At 41.8% G+C, this 24,358-nt stretch overlaps 1 protein-coding gene across 8 annotated transcripts in view; it reads right to left on the reverse strand.

Moving 5' to 3' along the window:
- The window catches only part of GULP1 (GULP PTB domain containing engulfment adaptor 1), a 189,514-nt gene that overhangs the window by 78,891 nt on the left and 86,265 nt on the right, over positions 1-24,358 (reverse strand). For 7 of the 8 annotated variants that reach the window (XM_083571555.1, XM_083571553.1, XM_083571552.1 and 4 more), the window contains one exon: positions 10,272-10,331. The exons of the other annotated variant lie outside the window; for it this stretch is intronic. In XM_083571555.1, the coding sequence (XP_083427681.1) occupies positions 10,272-10,299 (28 nt within the window). In that variant the 5' untranslated portion in view covers positions 10,300-10,331. The remainder of the gene's footprint in view (positions 1-10,271; positions 10,332-24,358) is intronic. 8 annotated transcript variants of the gene reach the window in all.

Consider the following 24,358-nt stretch of genomic DNA (forward strand, 5'->3'; position numbering starts at 1 on the left):
TATGTTCAATAGAGAAATCTGCACTATTTTGTTCCTGGACAGCTTATTATACTTCAACAGCAGGAGTTAATTGCTTTAAGAAATACATTCTCATTCTATCCCCACTGCAATTCTTTAAAAATAAGTTCTTTAATAGAGCACTTAAAATGAAGGGGGAGGGGAGAACCTCTAGACAGCAGGGAAAATCAAATGAAAGAGTTTATATTAAATAGTTGTGAATATTTACTTGAAAGACCACCTGCTGCTGTAAAGACTTGTAAGATCACTTAGATCATTTGAGGGAATTCTACTTGTGGTACTGCATTCTGTAGAATGCCATAGGAAAGTGACTCAAAAATTAGGAATTTTCCCACTATTGCTACTGTGCCACGGACTCCGTTTCTCTTTGCTGTATGTGAAGCAGCAACCACCAGTTGCTTCAGTTGCCTTGTAAAGACATACCTTTGTACCAGGACTTCTTTGAGAGGACTTTGTTTCTATTTGTTTGAATTCCCTAAATTATTGTTTTCATATGCATTTACACTACTTTTTTGTATTAATTGCATTGTTTGTTAACTGCAATGGTTTTTTATGTAAAAAAACATAAGGCAATTTATAAATGTTTCTAAATAAAATACGTAATATAATCTATGATCTGGTCTTTTATTTGGATGTTTGTAACAGCAGAAGAAAAAGGCTATCCCCTTTAATATATACAGCAGCCATGCATAGGAGAACCCACAATAACTAAGAAATGGAAAGGTTATCTGTAGACATAGCTTATGAGAGTTAATGTATTTTCAAAGCAACAGGAAAACACTGCTGGGAAATTCATGACCACGAGGGAAAGACAGTACGAAAAGAAGTTTAATTCAATATTATGTAAAGGAATCCTTCAATGACTGTATTCAATTTAATAGATGAATGGGTTTGACAATAACATCCGGACAATTGTGTTCCTTCACCCATTTCTCTTAAAATTAATTTTAAACAGGGTTTCACAGTTCACCACTTTAAAATAATAAACAGAATGCAGTTTTCCAAAACAGAATAATTCTAAAACAACAAATATTATGATTGCTTTTCCCACCCAGACCACATTCTTGGCTTCCCATGAAAATCCATAATGGTAAAAGTCTCAAAGCAGGACCTCAGATGATAATTGAAACAGTAGTTAGCAAGATATTGAAATGCCACATTAATCTGTACAGACATGATCCAACAAAAACAGCACTTTGAAAACTCATTCGTTTCAAAGGAAGAGATTTAAGTAGATACTTAACACTCCCTTCGTGGAACTAAAATGTAGTTAACATGGCTAGGTATTTTGCTACTATTTTTAAAAATGCAAATTGCTGTAACACTGTGGATTAAGATATAAAAGAAACCAATTAAGCTAGACACCAATGTTGCAAAATACCATCAAACCTCATGGCCTTACCTGGTCTGTCCCTAAAATACTGCTCGCAGTTTTATTTTGCAGATGTAAACTTGTCTTGACTGCAGTGGAACATCAGAATGAAACACAAGAGGCTGTTCATTGGGCTTTTTGCTCACACCATTCCCATCTTGGCACCAAAGGTTAGCTGCATGGCATAGCTGTGCCATGTAAGGTCTTGTCTTCAGCAGAAGTGCAAGATTTCAGTACCAGTGGAAGACCAGTAGGTATCCTTTTTATGCCAGTGCTGGATAACCTCCCCAACATTACTTTTCCCATAGAGACCTCATAATCTTCATAAACCCACTAGTAAGGGAAAATCTCAATACTGTGAGCAGAGCAGATAATATATGAAATACCCGGATGATCTAATCAGTGTTAGAAACAGAGATATGAAAGCTAGGAGCTAAATGGCACCTTAAACCTAGGTTATGGGCGCAACAACGGAATATCTAAGTGCGCTTTTTTATAACAAGAATACAAAACTGAAAATGAATGAACCACAGCTAAAATATTATGTTCATTTTTCACATGGTCTAGTCCTTCCCCCGCCCACCCCCCTAATATTCTTAAGAGGGTCTCTTCTCCATTTTTCAGAAAGTAGCTGGAAGTGGGGAGTCAGAAAAAGGTCCTCCTTTCCTTCCACTCTGCAGTTTTAATCTGCGCCAAGAGCTCAGAAACTGCTCGCACTAATGAAATTATCTGTTGCAAAATGCACCTGGAACAATGGGAGTTTCGAACAGTGAACCTACTCAAATCAGCACTTCCCTATACTATAAACGAAAACCTACTGGCAAAATCTCTTTTGCAGTTTGTTGCCTCTTGAAGTACTAACTCACTCCTTGAGTGAGTTAAAAACCTTCATGTCCAGCTGAAATCTAACTGTGACATGGAATAATGCTAATGGATAATGCATTATATTCTGGTAGCAAATCACATGGAATGGGCAAAACAGGAATCCTCATCTTCCCTACAATGAAATTCATGGAACGCCTACCCACCTACCACTGCACAACTTACTTGTACAACTTTTGCTTGCACTTTTCTGGAAAGACCAAGCAGAAATATGTGGCAAACTGTGCAACTATACCCTATTTTGAACATTACTGCTGGTGGCTCTTGTATGGAGAAGCAGTTGAGAGGTGTCCTTCATCATGCCCTTAAAATTATAATAGGCTTTTTGAAACCGCAGTAGCAAAATGATTACCCATTTTTTTCCAGGGCATCATGGAAGATATTTGTAGCACATAATTCACTTGTTTATCTGTGGACACAAATTGACTGCTAACTATTTCAACCTCACAAATAAAGTATATACCCCTCTTCAAGCATTATAATTATGTGTTATGACAACGTACGAAGCGGGTGAGCAGTTACAGTGAGCACGCTAGGTTCACTGCATCATAATTGTCCCATAGTCCCCTAGTGTGGTGAGAGCCAGTGTGGTGTAGTGGTTAAGAGTCTCGTAATCTGGGGAACCGGGTTCACGTCTCCGCTCCTCCACATGCAGCTGCTGGGTGGCCTTGATCCAGTCACACTTCTTTGAAGTCTCTCAGCCCCACTCACCTCACAGAGTGTTTGTTGTGGGGGGGGGGGGGAAGGGAAAGGAGAATGTTAGCCGCTTTGAGACTCCTTAAAGGGAGTGAAAGGCGGGATATCAAATCCAAACTCTTCTTCTTCTTCTTTTATTTCTGGAAGGCAACTGTATGAACCGGAGGGTCTGCTGTTTTCATGGAGGCTTCCTCTACAGTTCAGGACCGTGGGAAATCAGGGTTATAAAACACAAGTTATCAGCACAGAACTTTGATGTTCCATGATGCAAATCAGGGTTCCAGTTTAATCTTCAGGTATGCACTGGCAACTTCCACAATTATATATATAGAATTAAAAATAATTCTCAAGGAAGTGTATGCAGCTGGCATTCCCAGCAAAGATCCTTGAAAGACGTGTGTTCATTCTTTTGCCAGGATTCTGAAAGCCTTATCTTCCCTGTGCAGAATATCTGCCTCCTTTATAAAACACCAGCCTTTATAAATGGATTTATGAGGCAGCTTATTAAAACGACAGAATGCTGTTAATTCAAGTATTGGCAATCGTATATCGGATTCCTTGCTCATCTGTATATTTAGTGCTGCAAGGTTTTCAAAGGAGTCCGTAAGCCTTTAAAGACTTAGGAGCTTGTACTGGCAAAACGAAGTAATGGGCTGACTGACATTTTCAAACATAAAAAATATGTAGCTAAGGAAACTGGGGAAAAAACACGTTGATTTCATAACCTCGATTCCTACTGTGAAATGCTCCTTGAGCCGAGGAGGATAAGAATAAATGTAAAAGGCATTCCTTGTCAACCACTTCTTCTTAGTTTCTGAACTGAAAGTTGGTGAGAGCTGGCATAGTATATGTCAGGCGACAGAGGACCCAGCTACCACGGCAAGTTGCCAGGAACGCATAAGACAAAGAAAAGTCCTTATCATCTGCTTTTTTCCCATTATTTACAGAGAGAGGCTTGGGAGAGCAGCTCTTGGAATAATGGCATTGTCTCGAGTAAATCTACACACACACACACTCCCCGTCTTTCCCACTTCCTCATTCATCAACGGCACCACCCCCTCTACGGTTGCCGCTTGGGGCCACCTGTCTTTGATCTCTTTGCTCTCCTACTTTTAAGGCTCGCCGGGTTCTGGGAGATGGTGGATCTGGAATGCTTTCTAGTCATAACATGTCAGCCAGCTGCTCTGGCTTTGCCTCCTCCACCTCTCCCATTATTTCCCCCGCATCTTGCTCTGAGCTGTGACCTCCCTCAAACCCCTGTTGTAATTCTGAACTGTCTTCTTCTTCTTCTCTGGAAGGGTCAGGTTGAGAAGGCGGTTTCTACCATTCCTCCTCTGCCCAGTCCCTGACAGTATAACAGTTAACAGTGTGAACTGTGATTCAGGAGGCCCCCACTTTATAGTTTAGCTCAGGCGTCAACAACGTTTTTTGAGGCTGGGCCGGTCCACTCCCCGGCAGACCTCTCGGTGGGCCAGAGCGTGCTCTCAAGCTGTTTCCAGCACTCTTCCGGGTGCGGAAAAGCACCGGAAACAGTGTGTGCGCATGGGCATTCCTCCATCCCGGAAAAAGTCATTGCCATTCTACATATATACTTTCTATAGATTTCATTCAGCCGATGGAACAATCTATTCTAGGCATAGGCAAACTCGGCCATCCAGATGTTTTGGGACTACAACTCCCATCATTCCTGACCACTGGTCCTGTTAGCTAGGGATGATGGGAGTTGTAGTCCTAAAACATCTGGAGGGCTGAGTTTGCCTATGCCTGATCTATTCAATTTGGAAGCCCAGGTCTTATGACAGTTATGGTGCTACACTTTAATTTTTTAAAAAAGTTATCCAATGACTGTTGGGGGACAGGACCTTGTGTGGGAACCAAGATGCAATGTTCCCCTTGAGAAAGGGGCAAAGCAATAACTCATATTCTTATACAGTTTTATAATCAATGAGTGACACCAGACATGCACACACAAAAATAACTGGAACCAAACCATCCAATGGCCCGAAAACATATTCTGCCCTAGAAGTGCAGGATGTTTCTGTGCTCTCAACAATATTCAGAATGTGCATCTGTCAAGCCTAAGAATGACAGAGAAAGGGCGGTGATTACAGTATGTTATTCATGAAAGTGGAGGCTGAGTACTTTGTACACTTCCTCTAAAATATGTTGTGCCAATATCCGACACGAGGATTCCATAAATCCTCAATATATATTATGGATGAATAAAATGAAAAATTATATAGACGATGCAACACTTGGGCTGGTGCTTACCAATCTTGCAATTACGTAAATTTAGCTTAAATAGTGAGAGCTTATCCATATCCTCCAAAGGGCTTCACTCATCTAACTAAAAAGCCAGAAAGATGATTATACCCTTGATTGTGAATCCCAGAACATGTCAACCAGTGGAGTCAAAGGGGAAGACTAGAAACGGTTTCTAACTAAACATTAAAGTTCTGATTCTCAAAATTCTGATGAGAACTACTGACACTGCGTTGGAAGTCCAATGGCATAATTCACAACCTAAAGGCAATAAATGAGTGCTTCCATTTATTCTCTCTCTTGCCTTCCATTGCCTTAGTTGTGGCCATCATACCCTAAAAAAGGAAGATGTGCCACACTTTACACAGTCTGTATGTTTAGAAATTGGCAATTTCATTACCAGCCCATTCAAAAGCAACTGATGTCTATAACTTTCTTTCTTATGCCTTCCAGAGCATTAAACTTTTTACTTTCTCTATTTTCACAAATGCTTGTCATAAAAAATATAAAAAATCATCATGGTCTAACTTGGATGTCTGGAGATGCACACCTATTCACAACCCATAATGTTTAATAGGCAATAACCTCAGGAGATTACATTTAGAACTTGCTGTTGAGTTCTGTGTGGCTCAGGTTTGCATACGACTGCAATTTCTCAGTACTGCTCTATCTGTAATAGGCCAATACCTCAAACCTTTATAATTTAATGTCACTGTGAATATCTTCCACGTTACAAGATCTAGTCACCTGTACGCAATTACTGCCTTCATAAAATGAGCATCGCCTCCCTTCTAATGTTAAGCAATCTAGCTCTCCTTTTTTGGACAGCTGTCTCAACACTGAACTTTGCTCTTTATATGATCATGGCCGCCACTGCTATCTTTATAATCAAGGAGAGCACGCTAGAATACAGGACAACATGTGATTAATTCGTGGCTGATTTGACTGTTGATAAATCACCCAGGACTCAACAGAATTTCAACACGCTGTTTAAATCCTCATCCATAGCCAAAGCAAAGCCTAAGCACAAGTAACCATAAGCCAGTTAGAGCATCCCCTGGCATCTGGTATGGAATGGGGAGGTTGCATTCCTGGCTGTCATTACCATTCAGGACCAAGAAACTCACCCTGTATTAAGTTTTCTAATCCTCATTTAGTGTCATTCATCTTGATGGCAAAAATACAAACAAGACAAAATTCCATATGCTAAATATGTGAAAATATCTCCTCTTTTCTTTCTTTTTTTTGCCTTAAAACCTTTCTTCTCATTTTTAAACAATTTTTAGTCACCAGTGCCAGAACTATCGTGGTGTGGTTCTCGAGGTCCAGGAACATCTGTAAAAGGGGTGTCTAGCTATGGAGGCCCTGCATGGCATAGCTCATAGCTTCTCTGAGTTATTCAAGCCCCTTCGCCACAGCAAGGCAGTGATACATGAAGAAGATCAAACCTATCCATTCTTAAGGAAAGCAGCCCTGAGTGCTCACTGGAAGGACAGATCCTGAAGCTGAGGCTCCAGTACTTTGGCCACCTCATGAGAAGAGAAGACTCCCTGAAAAGACCCTGATGTTGGGAAAGATGGAGGGCACAAGGAGAAGGGGACGACAGAGGACGAGATGGTTGGATAGTGTTTTCAAAGCTACCAGAATGAGTTTGAGCAAACTGCGGGAGGCAGTGGAAGACAGGAGTGCCTGGTGTGCTCTGGTCCATGGGGTCACGAAGAGTCGGACACGACTAAACGACTAAACAACCACAACAGCTATGGAGGCCACCTGAGCCTTCAGTGAGAAAGCTGGACCCAGAAGGACCCACAGACTGAAAACCTGCTCCTTTGAGAAGCGGGTGCCACCCTGACCAGAGCAGGCCAGTTTCTCACACGCAGGAACCAGTCTCACACATTGCTTCCATCTTGGCAGGATTCAAGCTCAAAAGGTCTACCTTTGGCCACAGAGTCTGCACATAGACCAACAAAGGAACCTGTGTGTCTTGTGTAAGGATGGAGACACGTTTGGATAACAGCTGGATTTTATATTTTCAAATGAGGGCACTGATTTGTATTTGGATCTAAGAATACAGGTTAGCATTAACTGCACATTCCTGTCCCCCTCCCCCTCCCACTTCCCTCTCCTCCTTTGGTGTAGCTGCAAGGATACCGGGAGCATTTGCTTCTGTTTCCAACAAACAGTGGTTAGCTTTATGATGGTTCGCTTTAGCTTTATTCTTATTATGTGAAAACAAAAATAAAATTTTCCTTCCAGTAGCACCTTAAAGACCAACTAAGTTAGTTCTTGGTATGAGCTTTCGTGTGCATGCACACTTCTTCAGATACACTGAAACAGAAGTTGCCAGATCCTTCTATATAGTGAGAAGGTGGGGAGGGGTATTACTCAGAAGGGTGGTGGGAATGGGTGATTGGCAGATAGCTGTGATGAGCCTGTTGACGACTCTTAACGACTGCAATAGGTCTTACAGGAAAAAGCAAGGGGTGAGAAGGTGAAAAATGGCTTTGTCATGTATAATGAGATAAGAATCCAATGTCTTTGTTCAGACCAGGTCTCTCCATGGTTTTAAGTTTGGTAATGAGTTGCAATTCAGCAGCTTCTCTTTCCAGTCTATTTCTGAAATTCCTTTGTAGTAATACAGCTACTTTGAGATCTTGTATAGAATGTCCTGGGAGATTGAAGTGTTCTCCTACTGGTTTCTCTGTCTTGTGATTCTTGATGTCCGATTTATGTCCGTTTATTCTTTGGCGTAAACACTCTTATTATGTGGTTAGCTTTAACTGAGATTTACCTGAACATGGAAGGATTGTAAACCGGGATTTGAAGTTGGCTTATTTGGATAAATCACCATTAACCCGGTAGGTATTATCACAAGCAACAGTAGGTTCAGAAAGGAAGAGAATGGTTCCCTCTTTGTTGCAACAAGAAGAGGAGAGGGATTGTGTTAGTGCCTGAGCCTCCGTTTCGTTCACATAATAGTAAACCATAGTTTAGTGTTATGATTGAAGAGTGTAATTTGATACTTCAAAAACAGATGCATTTTTTTTTTTTGCCTTTATCTCAGTACTTTGGCCAAATCTGATGCATAAAGTCAGAGCAGGTAGGAGGTCAATTTTTAGTCTATAGCAGATGCATTTGCCATATGGGCTGTATGTACAAGGCACAATGAATGCCACTGCTTTATAGATTTACGCAACACGGAAGAAGAAATTTTCAGAAATACTCTAACGGTTCCTCATTGCTCAAACATTTTACAGTCTTTGAAAAGAAAATGAAGCATAAAAGGACCCCCCCCCATCGAAATACAAACTCAGCAGTCCAAAAGCAATTGCTTGTATGTTTGTTACTATTCATGAGACCCGATAACATAAACAGATGTTTCATTTTATCTCATGGATTTAGCCCCAGGATCAGAGTTCAACACACTAAAGAACTGGATTCATGAAAGTTAACTTTCTTTTCCACAATAATAGACAAGAAATTGAAAATGGACTAGAAAGTGAAAATAAAGGCAAACTTCAGATGGAGTAGGGGCGCACTGTCCAAGGTTTTTCAGTAGAATGTCTTCTCAAAGGGATTGTGAAATCTTGGTTATTTATTGCCTTTAATTGTGCTATTCTTGAGGCTGGGCTGCCTCCTTCTGGGGGCATTTAGAGTGGGCTGGAGATGTACTTGAGTATTAGGCAGCATCTTGAAGAAACCTTGAGTTGAAGAGCATCTAATCAACCACCTCACAGTGCAATCTGGTTCAAAGAGGTGCTTGGTCTTTTTTATTATTATTATTATTATTATTATTATTATTATTATTATTATTATCAGAGGTCTCAGAGTGGTTCACAAAAAGATAACAATATATAAAATCAAAATAAAACCAATAACCCAATAACACCCCCCCCAAAAAAAGAGCCACATTTTAAAAGGGCATAGGATGTCAATCAGATCAACCAAAGGCCTGGTTAAAAAAGAACATTTTTGCCTGGCGCCTAAAGGTGTGTAATGAAGGTGCCAGGCAAACTTCTCTGGGGAGAGCATTCCGCAGACAGGGAGCCACTGCAGAGAAGGCCCATTCTTGTGTTGCCACCCTCCGGACCTCTGGAGGAGGAGGAGGCACACGAAGGAGGGCCTCAGAAGATGATCTCAGGGTCTGGGTAGGTTCATATGGAAAGAGGCGGTCGTTGAATTATTATGGTCCTGAGCCATTTAAGGCTTTATAGGTCAAAACCAGCACTTTGAATTGGGCCTGGAAACTAATTGGTAGCCAGTGCAGTCGGACCAGGATCGGTCTAATATGCTCAAACCGTCTTGCAACCTGGCCGCTGAATTTTGCACAGGCTGAAGTTTTCGAACTGTCTTCAGAGGCAGCCCTACGTATAACCCATTGCAGTAATCTAACCATATGTTATTGGGACCTTAAGGGACTGCCCAGCTGAATGCTGGGAAGCTCATCTTCCATGCTTAGTTGACAATGAAACCTACATTAAAACAAGTGCTAGGTAAAAGTAAAGGACCCCTGACAGTTAAGTCCAGTCACAGACGACTCTGGGTTTGCGGCACTCGTCTCACTTTACTGGCCGAGGGAGCCGACGTTTGTCCGCAGACAGTTTTTCCAGGTCATGTGGCCAGCATGACTAAGCCACTTCTGGCCAAACCAGAGCAGCGCACGGAAATGCCGTTTACCTTTCTGCTGGAGCGGTCCCTATTTATCTACTTGCACTTTTTGGCATGCTTACAAACTGCTAGGTTGGCAGGAGCAGGGACCGAGCAACAGGAGCTCACCCCGTCATGGGGATTCGAACCGCCGACCTTCTGATGTACATGTCTTGTGAATCTTCACTCGGGGTATGGGGAGAAGTGGCACTTATTTCTTCACAGTTCTAGTTTAGATACAGTATTGCACATCACCCTTGAACAGACTTTCCTTAAAACTCCTTGGACAGTGTCCTCTAATAATAACTTTGCTATGTACTTTTGAGGTCTGCGTCTCTTTTCAGTGCTACCCTCCTTTTTCTGCTCTGATATAAATGCAATTCAAACTGCTTACCTTTCTTCCTACTAAAAGCACGATTCATGATGAGAAATCACCCAGTGTGTGTAATTTAATCTAGAAAAAAATACAATTAAACATTAATTTTACCAATAAGATTTTTCAGGTATCAGTTTCATGTCACAAACAATTCAAAAAAATATTTGAAATCAGATCAGTCTAGTTATATGAAAATGCTTTTCTTTCTTTCTTTCTTTAGTTTGAATTTTATGGTATATTAGGTTGAAAAAAATTGATATTTTTTTAAAAGGCAGCAATTACAAGGAGTTCTGTACTGATCTCCATTAGATTTACTTCCAAGTAATAAGCTATTGGATTATTCTGTATACTGCTATATAGCCGATGCCAAATTTTGTTATAATGTGCTATATAGCTATCATATATTTCTGTTCATATTGTATAGTCATATGTCTATAAAAGCACTCTTTCCATTAAATCAAAATGCACATTCCTGATTTCTTTTGCTACGAGTCATGATCCAGCAGAAGTGATAACGAGACTAAACTTTTGTTGGATCCACCTCAATATTGCCACCATTGTTAAAGGAAATATTGTTCCTGATTTACTCAAAATTACTGCAGAGGCAGCTAAAAACCAATTTGCTTAACATATATAACAATAGCAAAAAAATATTGCAGAAAAAATTAGAACCTGAGTCATTTAATTTTCCTAACAGTTGCAGTCACATTTTTATTTTCACCAAACAATCTAATTTTTATTTTTATTTCTAACCAATAATGAGATTTAAACATTATTATGTTTTTAAAATATGCTTCGTTCAAATTAGTCCAGTAACTACTATGCATTTATGCTATCTTTCAGTGAAACTATGTCTTGAGATCTGATACTTATTAACGTAGAATGGTTAATACAAAATAATTAGTAGTAATTTCCCTCGAACATTTGATTAGCTCCAATCTATGTAATAGCACAGTACTACTGTAGTAAATATAATATAGATATGCTACTATTATGAGAACTAATAACAAGCAGTAAACATTGATGTGCACAAAACAGGGTATACTGTATAACATTCAGCTCAACAAGAAATGAAGTGTCAAATTTATTCAAATGAATAGCAATTAAATTACTTACCACGCACCTAAATCAATTTATTCCTCTGGAGTACTTTTCACATTTTTGTTTAATTGAAAAGTCATTGTTATTGAATCGTTTTAACTGTGATAACGTACAATTTGTGAAGCTTGTGAATTAAATCAGAACGCACATAACAGGAATTCATTAGCTTAATAGTTTACATAACGTCTAAGATTAGACCTCTCTAAGGAATGCAATATCCCAGCTTACCATAGAACCATAAGGTCACCTGACACTGGTCCCCACTCTTATGTTCATGTAAAGTAACTAGGAAACCTTTACAGTGGTACCTCGGGTTACATACGCTTCCGGTTAAATACGCTTAAAGTTACACACTCCGCTAACCCAGAAACAGTGCTTCAGGTTAAGAACTTTGCTTCAGGATAAGAACAGAAATCGGGCTCCGGCGGCACGGCGGCAGCAGGAGGCCCCATTAACTAAAGTGGTGCTTCAGGTTGAGAACAGTTTCAGGTTAAGAACGGACCACTGGAACGAATTAAGTACTTAACCCGAGGTACCACTGTATTGTACATTTCTGTTAAAGTACACTCATCATATATGAAACAGCATTTTCCTGTTGCAAAAAACAACAACAAGGCACCTAATAAGAAGTATATTTTCTAGCATATAATGTCCTGTAATATACAGTGGTACCTTGGGTTAAGAACTTAATTCGTTCCGGAGGTCTGTTCTTAACCTGAAACTGTTCTTAACCTGAGGTACCACTTTAGCTAATGGGGCCTCCTGCTGCCGCAGCATGATTTCTCTTCTCATCCTGAAGCAAAGTTCTTAACCCAAGGTACTATTTCTTGGTTAGTGGAGTCTATAACCTGAAGTGTCTGTAACCTAAAGTACCACTGTATAGAGCATAATACATGCAATAAAAGCCAAGATTCAAAGATACATTTAGTACAATCTAAAAGACAAACCACAACAGAAAAAGGGGCAAGAAGGTAGGAGGCTGAAAATTTATTTTATTTTTAAGGAAAGAAAAAGGGAAAACTGAAATCTTAATGACAAGAGTTAAAGCAGCCTTCCTCAACCTCAGCCCTCCAGGTGTTTTGAGACGACAATTCCCATCATCCCTGACCACTTGTCCTGCCAGCTAGGGATCATGGGAGTTGTAGGCCAAAAACATCTGGAGGGCCGAGGTTGAGGAAGCCTGAGTTAGAGCAATCCAAATGAGGGAGAGGAGGGAGAATCAAAAACAGATGAACCATATTTTCCTCTCTCCTGCTGGGCTGGGGCTGGGCAGCGGGGAGCATATTTTCCCTTTTGTTCTTTCCTGTTCTCTATTATTTTTTTAAGTTTCCTTCCCACTGATTGCAATGGAAAGGAATTAAACTACACCCGTTTAAGCAGAATGAGTGAGCTGTGGAACCTGCAGATCCACAGTCTCCTTCAGCATAGCCCCAGAATGCCTCTCTTTTGCCCTCTGCAGTAAAAGGTAAAAAGGTAAAGGACCCCTGGGCGGTTAAGTCCAGTCCAAGGCAACTATGGGGTTGCGGCGCTCATCTCGCTTTCAGGCCGAGGGAGCCGGTGTTTGTCCACAGACAGCTTTCCAGGTCATGTGGCCAGCAGGACTAAACCACTTCTGGCACAACAGGACACCATGTCACAGCTTTGAGGGACACTTGCTGCAGATATTTCTGCAGCTTTTCAGAGGAGGCATGTGAAGTTGGATCTCCCTCTCTTTATGCAAAGAATCTTGTTGTCCTGGCAGTCACTCCCAGGGACCCTAAGAACACAAACACAGACTTGGAAACGTCCTTTTGATCTCCACTGGATTTATTTCCAAGTAAACATCCGCAGGATCGGGCTGTGAAACAGCTTAAGGTCAGTTACGCTAAATGCCTGGACAATGCCAAATTTTGCTACAATATAAACATCTTATGCCACCTTTTAAAAGGGGGCTTAAAAGAAACGAGTTATTTTATGGCGTGATAGCAGCCTTCAAATAATTATATGAAGAGAAACAGAAATGTACACATACTTTTGATATGGGCAACAACAAGAACAACAATGCAGTAAGTCCATGCCTCAATATGCTAAAAGATTTAAAAAAGAATATGTTCTTTTTTACATGAATATATAAACATATTCATTTCGAACTCTTTTAGCATATTGAGGCATGGCCTTATTGCATTAACAGACAGCAAAATATGGAATGAGCCAATAAATACTGGACATCAAAAGTGCCCATCCTTTTCAACTCCTATTTTAGCAAAAACACTTTCTGCTCAATAGCTATTCACAACAATTGCCTCACTATCTAAAACTCAGGAATGGAAACAAAATAACCATCGCAATTCTTCTAAATGTTCAGAACTTAATGTTATTAAATGTCTTCTTCAGAATGTAGAAACAAACCACGCTCCAAGGACTATTTTAGTAAATCAGTCTCACCAGAGCTTTATTTATAAAGGGATGCTGCATATTAGCTAATTATCTAGATATGAGACCACTAGGTTAAGAGACTGCAGCTCCCATATGCAAGCACAAAAACATTACAACAAAGACAACTGAATAAAAAGCATTTAATGGAACAGTTTCATATTATGAAGATTAGCTCTGGATCCGCCCTGGAAAAGCAATTTCACGCCTTACAAATTCCATAAGCATGGAGCAAGACACTGATTTCCTGGCAGCTGGGTAGTAAAGTCTTGTTCTAGATGCACACGGAGTGAATTTTGCTCTGCAGCCATTGTCCAGCTGCCATAATTCATAGATAGTGGAATTCAGCTCTCATATATACAAGTTTTGATAGTTTTGGCAGACTCAGACATTATTTCAAAATTTCTTCCTGACTCACCGAAAACCACCCTCCTGCCTTTTCATGCTGTTTTCTTTAAAACCATATTCAACCCAACTGATTATCCAATGCTGAAATTCTACGGAGAAACTAAAAACTAAAAAAAAACACAGTTGCCCTACAAAGGTTTCAAACCTCAAGTACTACATAACCCATGGGGCAGTGTGACTTATAAAAAACACAGGCACCACTTCTTTCAGGAACCAAACGGAAACGTAATACATTTCCATAACTCCCTATGAATTTTGCAATAATGACTGCAAAACCATGCAGCGGAGATCCATTTCCTAGTTTCTGGGAATTGAAAGGTGATTTCTCAGAAATGTTTCAAGCGAACAGTAAGTTGCCTTCTGTTGATGAACTATGATACAGCCTATGGTTGATATTAATCAGTACTAAAAAGATGGAAACAATGCAAACTCCATAAGCATTTATCTGTAGGCATTTACTACCTTTCCAAGCTGTTTAGGCTAAAAGAATAAGTTGAGCAAGGTAACCTGTCGAATTGCATGGTTGTTGTTGTTGTTGTTGTTGTTGTTGTTGTTGTTGTTGTTGTTGACTTTTCTAGCATTGTAGATACAACCGCAGTCAAACATTTAAAAGTACACTATGTTCAAAGTATAGGTAAAGGTAAAGGGACCCCTGACCATTAGGTCCAGTCGTGACCAACTGGGGTTGCGGCGCTCATCTCGCTTTATTGGCCAAGGGAGCCGGCGTCAGCTTCCGGGTCATGTGGCCAGCATGACTAAGCCGCTTCTGGCGAACCAGAGCAGTGCACGGAAACGCTGTTTACCTTCCCGCCGGAGCGGTACCTATTTATCTACTTGCACTTTGACGTGCTTTCAAACTGCTAGGTTGGCAGGAGCTGGGACTGAGCAACGGGAGCTCACCCCATCGTGGGGATTTGAACCGCTGACCTTCTGGTCCGCAAGTCCTAGCCTCTGTGGTTTAACCCACAGCACCACCCACGCCCCAACCACGTTCAAAGTATAATTGCTATAAATTGTAGTGCATTTAGTTGTCCCATGTCTACCAGCAGGGCAGTTGCATGAGACCACCCACAAGCAACTGGATGTTTCAGTATAACTGGGGGATTCCCAAGGTATGCAGAAAATTATTAGTTTGTAAACTTTAAAAAAGAAAAGGGTGGGAGATGCCAAGCTCCAACAGGAACTGAGCATCTTCATTATATTCCAGGAGGCATGGAATATGGGAGGCATCTGAAGTGTGTGTGCGAGAGAGAAAATGGGTGATAGAAAATTGCTCTGAAACTGATAGCAGCTTATAATATTCTAGAATCATCCTTGTGACATCACAATTTGAAGAGAGACATTGAAGCCTTATTATAATATATACTGAAGTGGAAGCAGTGATAACTACCAACTTGGATGACTTTAGACAAATGGAAAAGTGTAATACTATCCACGGCTACTGGTCTTGACAGCTATGCTCTGACTCCAGGGTCAGAGGATATATGCTTCTTAATATCAGTTGCTGGAAACTGGAGGAGAAGAGAGTGCTGTTGCACTTAGGTCCTGCTTGTGGGCTCCCAAAGGCATTTAGTTGGAAGAGGATGCTCGACTGGGTGGGCCACTAACATTATGAAGCAGGGATGCGGGTGCCTCTGTGGTCTAAACCACTGAGCCCTTTGGGCTTGATTACCAGAAGGTTGGCGGTTCAAATCCGCAAAACCAAGTGAGCTCCTGTTGCTCTGTCCCAGCTCCCACCAACCTAGCAGTCTGAAAGTATACCGGTGCAAGTAAATAAATATGTACCACTCTGGCGGGAAGGTAAACGACATTTCTGTGTGCTCTGGCACTTGTCAGTGTGTCCCGTTGTGCCAGAAGCGGTTTAGTCCTGCTGGCCACATGACCCGGAAAGCTGTCTACAGACAAAGGCTGGCTCCCTCGGCCTGAAAAGCGAGATGAGCGCTGCACCCCATAGTCGCCTTTGACTGGACTTAACAGTTGGGACCTTAACCGGACCTTGAAGTGGGGTCTTCTTATGTGAACAAGGGAAAGCAGCGTAAAAGTGATGAGATACATGTGGCCAGGCAAGGCTTCTCCTGCTGGCGTCTGCAACTTTCTGCTGCCATTGGATATGTTTTTATGGATTGGACATGTTCTTGGCGACATGTCCTACAGGGCCTTGAATCAGCTATCCCGGCAATAAATAAGTATATAAGCAGACAAAGCCTTATTTAATATAGCTGATCTGCTAAACAGAAGGTTACGCAGATTAAGCTCCTTGATTAAATTATGTATGGTAATTTGTATTAAAAGAATGATGCATGACTTTTGCACTGTTAGGATTATTAGAATGTTTAAAGCCTTGTGCCAATGCATAATAAATCCTTCAGTAGTTATTTATTGAAGGGTGGTGGTTGTTTTACCGAAACCACTGAATACTAAAATCAGGATATTATGCATGATTTCCAACATTAGTCACGTTCAGTGACATCAGTTGTATCCAATTAAGTTTTACTCTGCTGAAATTATTAGGCCTAAATTAGTCCTGCTCGTTTTTCCAATGGGTCTACATTGAGTATAACCAACACTGAATCGCAACCTAAATGATTTCGTAGTTGCTATAATCGAAAGTAACTTTAAGTTGCATTTTAAAAAACAAACAAGAAACCCACACATTTTCATTTGATCTTTGCCGGTTCAGCAGATCAGTGTTCCCATATTTTCCTCTTTCTCTGGCTTGACTTATAAGTTATTATATTCACTAGGTATCACTGTGATGTTCAGTGAAACTTTAGAAGACAAGCAAGCACAGTGCACTACAGCAGCAGAACAGTCTGACTTTGGTTTTCTGCCCGTTGTGAAGTATGAAGGCGTTGCCAGGGGGTAATTCAATGGAGTGAGATCTATGCACGCAGACTTGCTTTGCCTCTGTGGGAATTGCATCAGGCTCTGTGTGCGGCATCCCACATAAAGTTTCAGGGAAAGATTTTCAGAAGAGTTTTGTATCTTTGAAAGAAGTGAGAGAGGGGGAGAAAAGGAAGCAGCAAAAGCCAGCTTGCCATGCATTTCTTGAAAAGTGAGTAAACTTTTGGAAGTTCAGCTAAAGAAGTCGATGAGTTCAGATTACTCTTGCAACAAGGCCTTCACAGAAAAACTCAAACGGAAGTCAAACTGCAAAACTCCAGCACTATAGTTATCTTTTAATAAAAATGCAGGAGTGCACAAAATTAGGAAAGTCAAAATTAGACACCTTGTTCTTCTATTACTTAATACCATTCAAGCGATAGCCTTCCCAAGTGAATCGTTCTGGAGCTCAACTCTCTGTAAAATCACACTCTCACTTGAAAAACATCCCTTTATCTAAAATGTTAAGATCAGTTGTACAAGTTACCTATGCCGAGAGGCTATGTATACTCTATTTAATCATGCTTCAGAACTTTACCTTTGCTCAGAAAAGAAATGAACTTGGCTTTTCTTTTCTTTTTTTTGGGAGGGTGATCTTGTTCCAGACAGTTCTTTTCAGTGTTTCTGTGGTTTAATTTTTAATGTTCATCTTCTCATACTGCATTCTGTTTGCATTCTGTGAATCCCTCTTATTATCTAAATGAACTGCTGCAGATAAATAGGTTAAAATAGATAACTAATGTTGTTTCTCACCAGTTGCATGGTTCCCAAACCCAGATAAAACTGGAGATGCTACTGGAGTAAGTGATTCAGAAAATGAGGTGATACAGAGGTGGCGGTGTGCTGCCTGACTTCTTTTGGAAACTCTTTCAATGAACTCCCCCAGCCCAGATCGTAAGCTGGGCTCAAACTTTCCTAAATTTCAGGCATGGTGGAGAACTGCTTCCCTGCCATCCATTAACTCTCAGGGCTCATCCACGCTTATTTCTCTCTCTCTCTGCATTTCTAGGTGCAGGTCCACACTATAAAACCCCCTGTCCAAGCCCTTTTTCCCCTACCCTGGCATGTTATCTGCAAAAGAACACATCTCTGCAGAAAAACCAAAATTCTGCTTCTTCTGGTTCAGCGTTAAAGAGCTGGCTTTCCTAGGGAAAGTGGTGGGGGAGGTGGAAATGACTGGACACGAATCAAGAAAGTGCTGACCTGTACCTAGAAAGTGTAGGGCAAAACGTAAATGTGGGTGAGCCCTCAGTAGACAACTTCCAGCATCATTTGCCCTGCATGTTTTATTACTTCTGATCATACTCAGATTGCCACTAGAGAGTCTGTAAAATGGCTCCTTGTGCTTTCCAGCTTATTGACTTGGGAATTCTGTTTGTAGACCCTTCAAATTCTGTAAATTTGTTGAATTTACAACACGCTGAAAGAATCAACATAATGAGGCAAATGCTGAGAGGCATTCAACACCGCATTTTATGTTTCAGGTTGATTAATTTTCCAGAACAGCAACAACAAAAACGGTTTGGGACCCATGGTGCCATTATGGAGATAAGAAAACAATTTTCTATATTGCACTTAAAAAGCTGGAGTTGTTCAAAGCACCAACAAAGTTTATTTAGATAATTACACAAAATCAGATGATTAAGACTTATGTCAGGCTTAAAACAGATAACATTGATATTTCAAATAGCTGCTTGCCTTCTATCACTGTGCCATTGAGAGCGTACTCACTTATGGCTTATGTGTGTGGTACGGAAGCTGTACTACCCAGGACAGGATGGGGTTGTGCAGAGTTGTTAAGGCAGCAGAGAGCATTGCTGGCTGCCCACTCTCCACCTTAGAGCAGATTTATGCCACAAGGTGCCATAGGAAGGCACTGGACATAGTAAAAGATCCATCACATCCTGGTCACTGTCTCTTTGAGCTCCTGCCGTCGGGACGGAGATACAGGACGATGAAGACAAGAACGAGCCGTCTTAAGAACAGCTTCTTCTCCAGAGCGATCTCGGCCCTGAATGGGAAGCCTGGACTTTGAAGTCACCTAATCTTCCTTGCTGTACTATACTGTATTGTTTTAATTAGTGTTTTTATGGAGCAGTCAAGTAATTTCGTTGTCCCTGAGAGGGGGCAATGACAATAAAGATATTATATTATTATTATTATTATTATTATTATTATTATTATTATTATTATTATTATCTTCTTGGAACATTTTAGCTCCTGGTTAACATTCCCTACAATTTATTGGCATGCCATGTAAGAACAGAAATGTTCATTGGATCATCTCAAGAGAATTTTCTCTTTAGCATATAGCCATTTTTATACATATTTAAGTAGACTCCTTGAAGAGATTCATCAAAATGCTGAGCACCACTCTGTTATAATTCAAACCAAATTTTGGCAACATATTTTATAGCACAACAATATGGGGGAGAAGGCAGCATACAAAAGGAAAATAGATTACTTTAGTTAAGGAGCCTTGGGTTTTTGCCTTGTGAATGAAACTTCTGGAATTTGTTTCTGAAAAACAGAACTGTGCTTCGAATGCAGTGTGTCTGCAGCCACAAAAAGCCATGTAGTATACAGTGGTACCTCTGGATATGAACAGGATCCGTACCAAAGCCCCATTCGCATCCTGAAGTAAATGCAACCTGCGTCTCCACATGCGTGGGCTGCAATTCGCCGCTTCCGTGCATGACGTCATTTTGACTGTCTACACATGCGCAAGCGGCAAAACTCAGAAGTAACATGTTCCGTTACTTCCGGGTCGCCGCAGAGCGCTACCCGAAAGCACTCAACCTGAAGCAACTTCAACCCGAGGTATGACTGTATGTAGATTTTTCTCAACAGCGAACAAAATTATACAAGATATTTTACAGAATGACACAGGATATGAGGACATAATCATTTGAACAATGCAATTACAGTGGTACCTTGGGTTACAGACACTTCAGGTTACAGACGCTTCAGGTTACAGACTCTACTGACCCAGAAATAATACCTCAGGTTAAGAACTTTGCTTCAGGATGAGGACAGAAATCGCGCGCGGTGGCAGCACAGCAGCAGAAGGCCCCATTAGCTAAAGTGGTACCTCAGGTTAAGAACAGTTTCAGGTTAAGAACAGACCTCCAGAACGAATTAAGCTCTTAACCCGAGGTACCACTGTATTTATTTTCACTTGAGCAGAGCACCTTTGACAGATGAAGACTGGGATCCTGAGCAGTATTATAAATGTGCCCAAGGACTTGAGTATGCCCAGAGGGATTTTGTGACTGCTACTTGGGACAGCTGTTTGTCATCTTATCTTCATCTGTCAGACAAGGAAGTTTGTTTAATTTCGCCTTCATTTCAGGTGGCGCAAGTTTCTTTCACCCAATTTCAGGTGTTCCCCTCTGTGTAACACAGCCCAGTGTTCAGTAGGTTGACCCCACAATCTGAAAAAGCTTTTCGGTCACCACGGGGGGGGGGGGGAGAGAAAAGAGAAATACAGTAGAACCTCAGTTGTTGAACATAATTTGTTCCAGAAGACTGTTCGACTTCCAAAATTTTCAACAATCGAGGCGCAGTTGCTGGTTGGCAAATTCCTTTTTTAAAAATGGAGAAACACACCTCAGAAGCCGTTCAACTTCTGAGGCACATTTGAAAATGGAAGCATTCACTTCTGGGTTGTCGGTGGTCGGCTTACGAAGAATTTGACAGCCAAGGTTCCACTGTACCTGTTGCACAAGCTGTCTTCCACCCGTGCTACTTTGGAGACAACCCAAGGCCACTGAGGTAATTCTTGGGCCCTTTTCACAGAGCCTAGGGATTGCCGATCGGAAGGTCGGCGGTTCAAATCCCTGTGACGGGGTGAGCTCCCGTTGCTCAGTCCCAGCTCCTGCCAACCTAGCAATTCAAAAGCACGTCAAAGTGCAAGTAGATAAATAGGTACCACTCTGGTGGGAAGGTAAACAGCATTTCCATGCGCTGCTCTAGTTCTCCAGAAGTGGCTTAGTCATGCTGGCCACTTGACCCGGAAGCTGTCTGTGGACAAACGTCAGCTCCCTTGGCCCATAGAGAGAGATGAGCGCCGCAACCCCAGAGTCGTTTGCAACTGGATCTAATGGTCAGTGGTACCTTTACCTTTACTTTTTACATCCTCTAGACAGCAATAGTTTTAAGCGAGGTTTCTGCCAAGTCATATACACACACATATTTATCTCCATATCCTCATGTCCTTTATTCATACTTATTTGTGGCTCTACTAATTTGCTAGTTTCCTGCTCCCAGTCTCTCCACACTGGTATTGATTTTATGCCACACCAACCCCCAGAAAACAAAATGGAGCAGCCCTCGGGTTCATGACAATACTAAGCAAACTGAAACAACCCTTTGGATCATGACAGAGCAAAAGCTTCTTTTTGTGTTTAAGTTGTTATACACTCTGGCTCTGGCAAGCCACTAGAACTTTCAAAGGAATACTGGGAGCACCTTTACTTTACCTACAATTTTATTGCTGACTCAGGCATACTCACTTCACCGTTAGGAACTGTGGAAATGAGGTTATGTCATGCAATACTGTGCTATGGCGACATTAGCAGTCTCATCTCTCTCGAAATTACAGACCACTGTTTGCCATTGCACCAAGAAATCACTTCAAATACTATTAACAGAAAGACTCTGGTAACAAAACTAGCTTTCTAAGAAAACAAGTTCTTCAGAAGAAAAAAGCAATCTTTTGATATAGCAATGAAATAAGGCCCACGTGGATGAAGAAAGGAGGGGGGGAAATCAAGCAAGTTCTTCATGCATTTTGCAAAGAGACTTCACAAGAGTCTATTTGCCTTTTTATGTGAGAATGCTTTATGTGACAAAGAATCAATAACTTCTGCAGAAATACCAGAAGGTAGAACTCTTCGCTGCTACCAAGTGCCTGCATTGAAAACAACAACAACTTACTAACAGCATTATATTTAATGTACTTTTCCGTCTATAAGACGGGACGCAGATGGCGCTGTGGGTTAAACCACAGAGCCTGGGACTTGCTGATCAGAAGGTCAGCAGTTCAAATCCCCGCAACGGTGAGCTCCCATTTCTCAGTCCCTGCTCCTGCCAACCTAGCAGTTCGAAAGCATGTGAAAGTGCAAGTAGATAAATAGGTACCGCTCCGGCGGGAAGGTAAATGGCGTTTCCGTGCGCTGCTCTGGTTCGCCAGAAGCGGCTTAGTCATGCTGGCCACATGATCCGGAAGCTGTACGCCGGCTCCCTTGGCCAATAAAGCGAGATGAGCGCCGCAACCCCAGAGTCGGCCACGACTGGACCTAATGGTCAGAGGTCCCTTTACCTTTACTTTATGTATAAGATGCCCCCTATTTTGGGGGACTGAAATTTCAGAAAATGGAGGGAGATGGCAAAAAGTTGCTGCGCTTTTTGGGGGGAGGATTGCCCAGAGTTGTTTAGGGAGGAACGCTGAAAATCACTTGCCCAGACGCATTGCTAAACCCACCTCCCATCTGTCCCCTCACCAGCAGAAGCTGCAAATCGCCCGCCCAATTGCCACAGTGTCAGCCAATCAACGACACCCATTGATGCAGCAACCAATAACACACACAATAGCTGTTGACAGCCACGGCAGCGACCAATCAAACATCCACTACCCATAAGACGACCCCCACTTTTTAGCATGATTTTTAAGGGCGGAAACCTAGTCTTATACATGGAAAAGTATGGTATATATAATGAAATCTTGGTATGACTGTATAGAACAGGCTGCCCTCCAGATGTTTTGAGGTATAACTCATACCAGCCCCACCCAGCCTTTCCAATAAATTGGGAGCATGGGAGTTATAATCCAAATATCTCGAGTGACCAGGGTGGGGAAGCCTAGCACGGAATTTCGTTTAGCACACTCAGCAGAAATCTAATTACCATAGACATTAAAATAGAAGCATAAAGGATCAAATAGCACACAAAGTATTTTGAAAACAACTGATAAAACCAACAGCAAAGCATCCACACACCTTGAATACTCAGCAAAGGGTTTGACCCTCAAAGATCATTACCCCTTTTGTAGATGCAGAGGGTTTAATAACAGCTTATTGAAAATAGAAATTGGTTCGGTTTATTGATTCTACTGACCGGTTTTTATCTGCTCTCTTTTTAACTGAAGCTTTCCTATATGTTTTTGTATGGTGGTTTTTATTATGTTACTTTAGCTCAGGGGTTGGCAAACTAAGGTCCGCGAGCCGGATCAGGCCCAATTGCCTTCAGGATCCGGCCTGCAGACTGTCTGTGGATCGGTGTGGGGATTCTGTTCACTCGGGCTGCACCATTTCCCCCCCTGAGCCATTCCATTCCCCCCCCCTTCACACACACGGCGGCGGCACCTCCTCCCTCCCTCCTCCTGGCTTCTCCCTGCCCTGCCTAGAGGAGGAAGGAGGCTGGGCTGAGCTGGCTGGGTGCCATTTTAAGCAGCCCCTCTCCAGAGCCAGCCCTTTCACACCGCTCATCTTCCCTCTGCCACCACCCTGGTGCTCCTGTAGGCCAGAGAGCGGAGTGGACAAGCTCTCTCTGCCTACCCACAAGAAGCAGCAGTGGCGCTGGTGGTGATAGTGGTGGCAGCCTCTGTGAAGGTAAGTGTAGCAGCTGGGGGTGGGGGTGGGGAGGAGGACTACTTGCCCCCCTCGCCTCTTCTCCCAGCTCCCCCCCCCCCGGTGCCGCTTCTCCAGCCCGCCACAAGGTCTGAGGGACAGTGAACCGGCCCGCAGCTAAAAAAAAAAATGCCGACCCCTGCTTTAGCTTGTCACACACCTTGGGTGATATTTGGAGAAAGGGGATACACTAAATATACCAAATAAATGAAAATGATAGCTATAAATATATATTTTGAAATGTGCCTGCTTTTATAAATCGGTAATGCTGAGGTCTATTGAGTTTGACCTCACATTTATGTGACATGAATTCCACCTCAAGAGGCTCAGTATAACTAATGCCAAGGCACAGAGTTACTTTATATTACTTATTATTAATTATTTGACTTGAGTTAGTTTGGAACTAGACTCCAAAATAATAACCTTAAGCAATGATGACTCCTACAGTTTTATCTACATTCCCTGTTCTTAGCTCCAAAAGTGGTTCTGCATATGTTATCCCTCTCCCCAGCTGCTTTAGAAAAGTACCTATGACCTTATATCATAAGATCAGAGGTAGGTTTATGGAAGATTGCCCACACTGGGCACTGAGCTGAGAGGGTACCAAAGGGGGCAGCCCCACAGAACAGAAGGCAAGAGGTGGGGTGGGCATCACACAGGGTACCGCTGAAA

The sequence above is a fragment of the Podarcis filfolensis genome, assembly GCF_964270895.1.
Source record: "Podarcis filfolensis genome assembly, chromosome: 1".
In the NCBI taxonomy this organism is placed as follows: Eukaryota; Metazoa; Chordata; class Lepidosauria; order Squamata; family Lacertidae; genus Podarcis; species Podarcis filfolensis.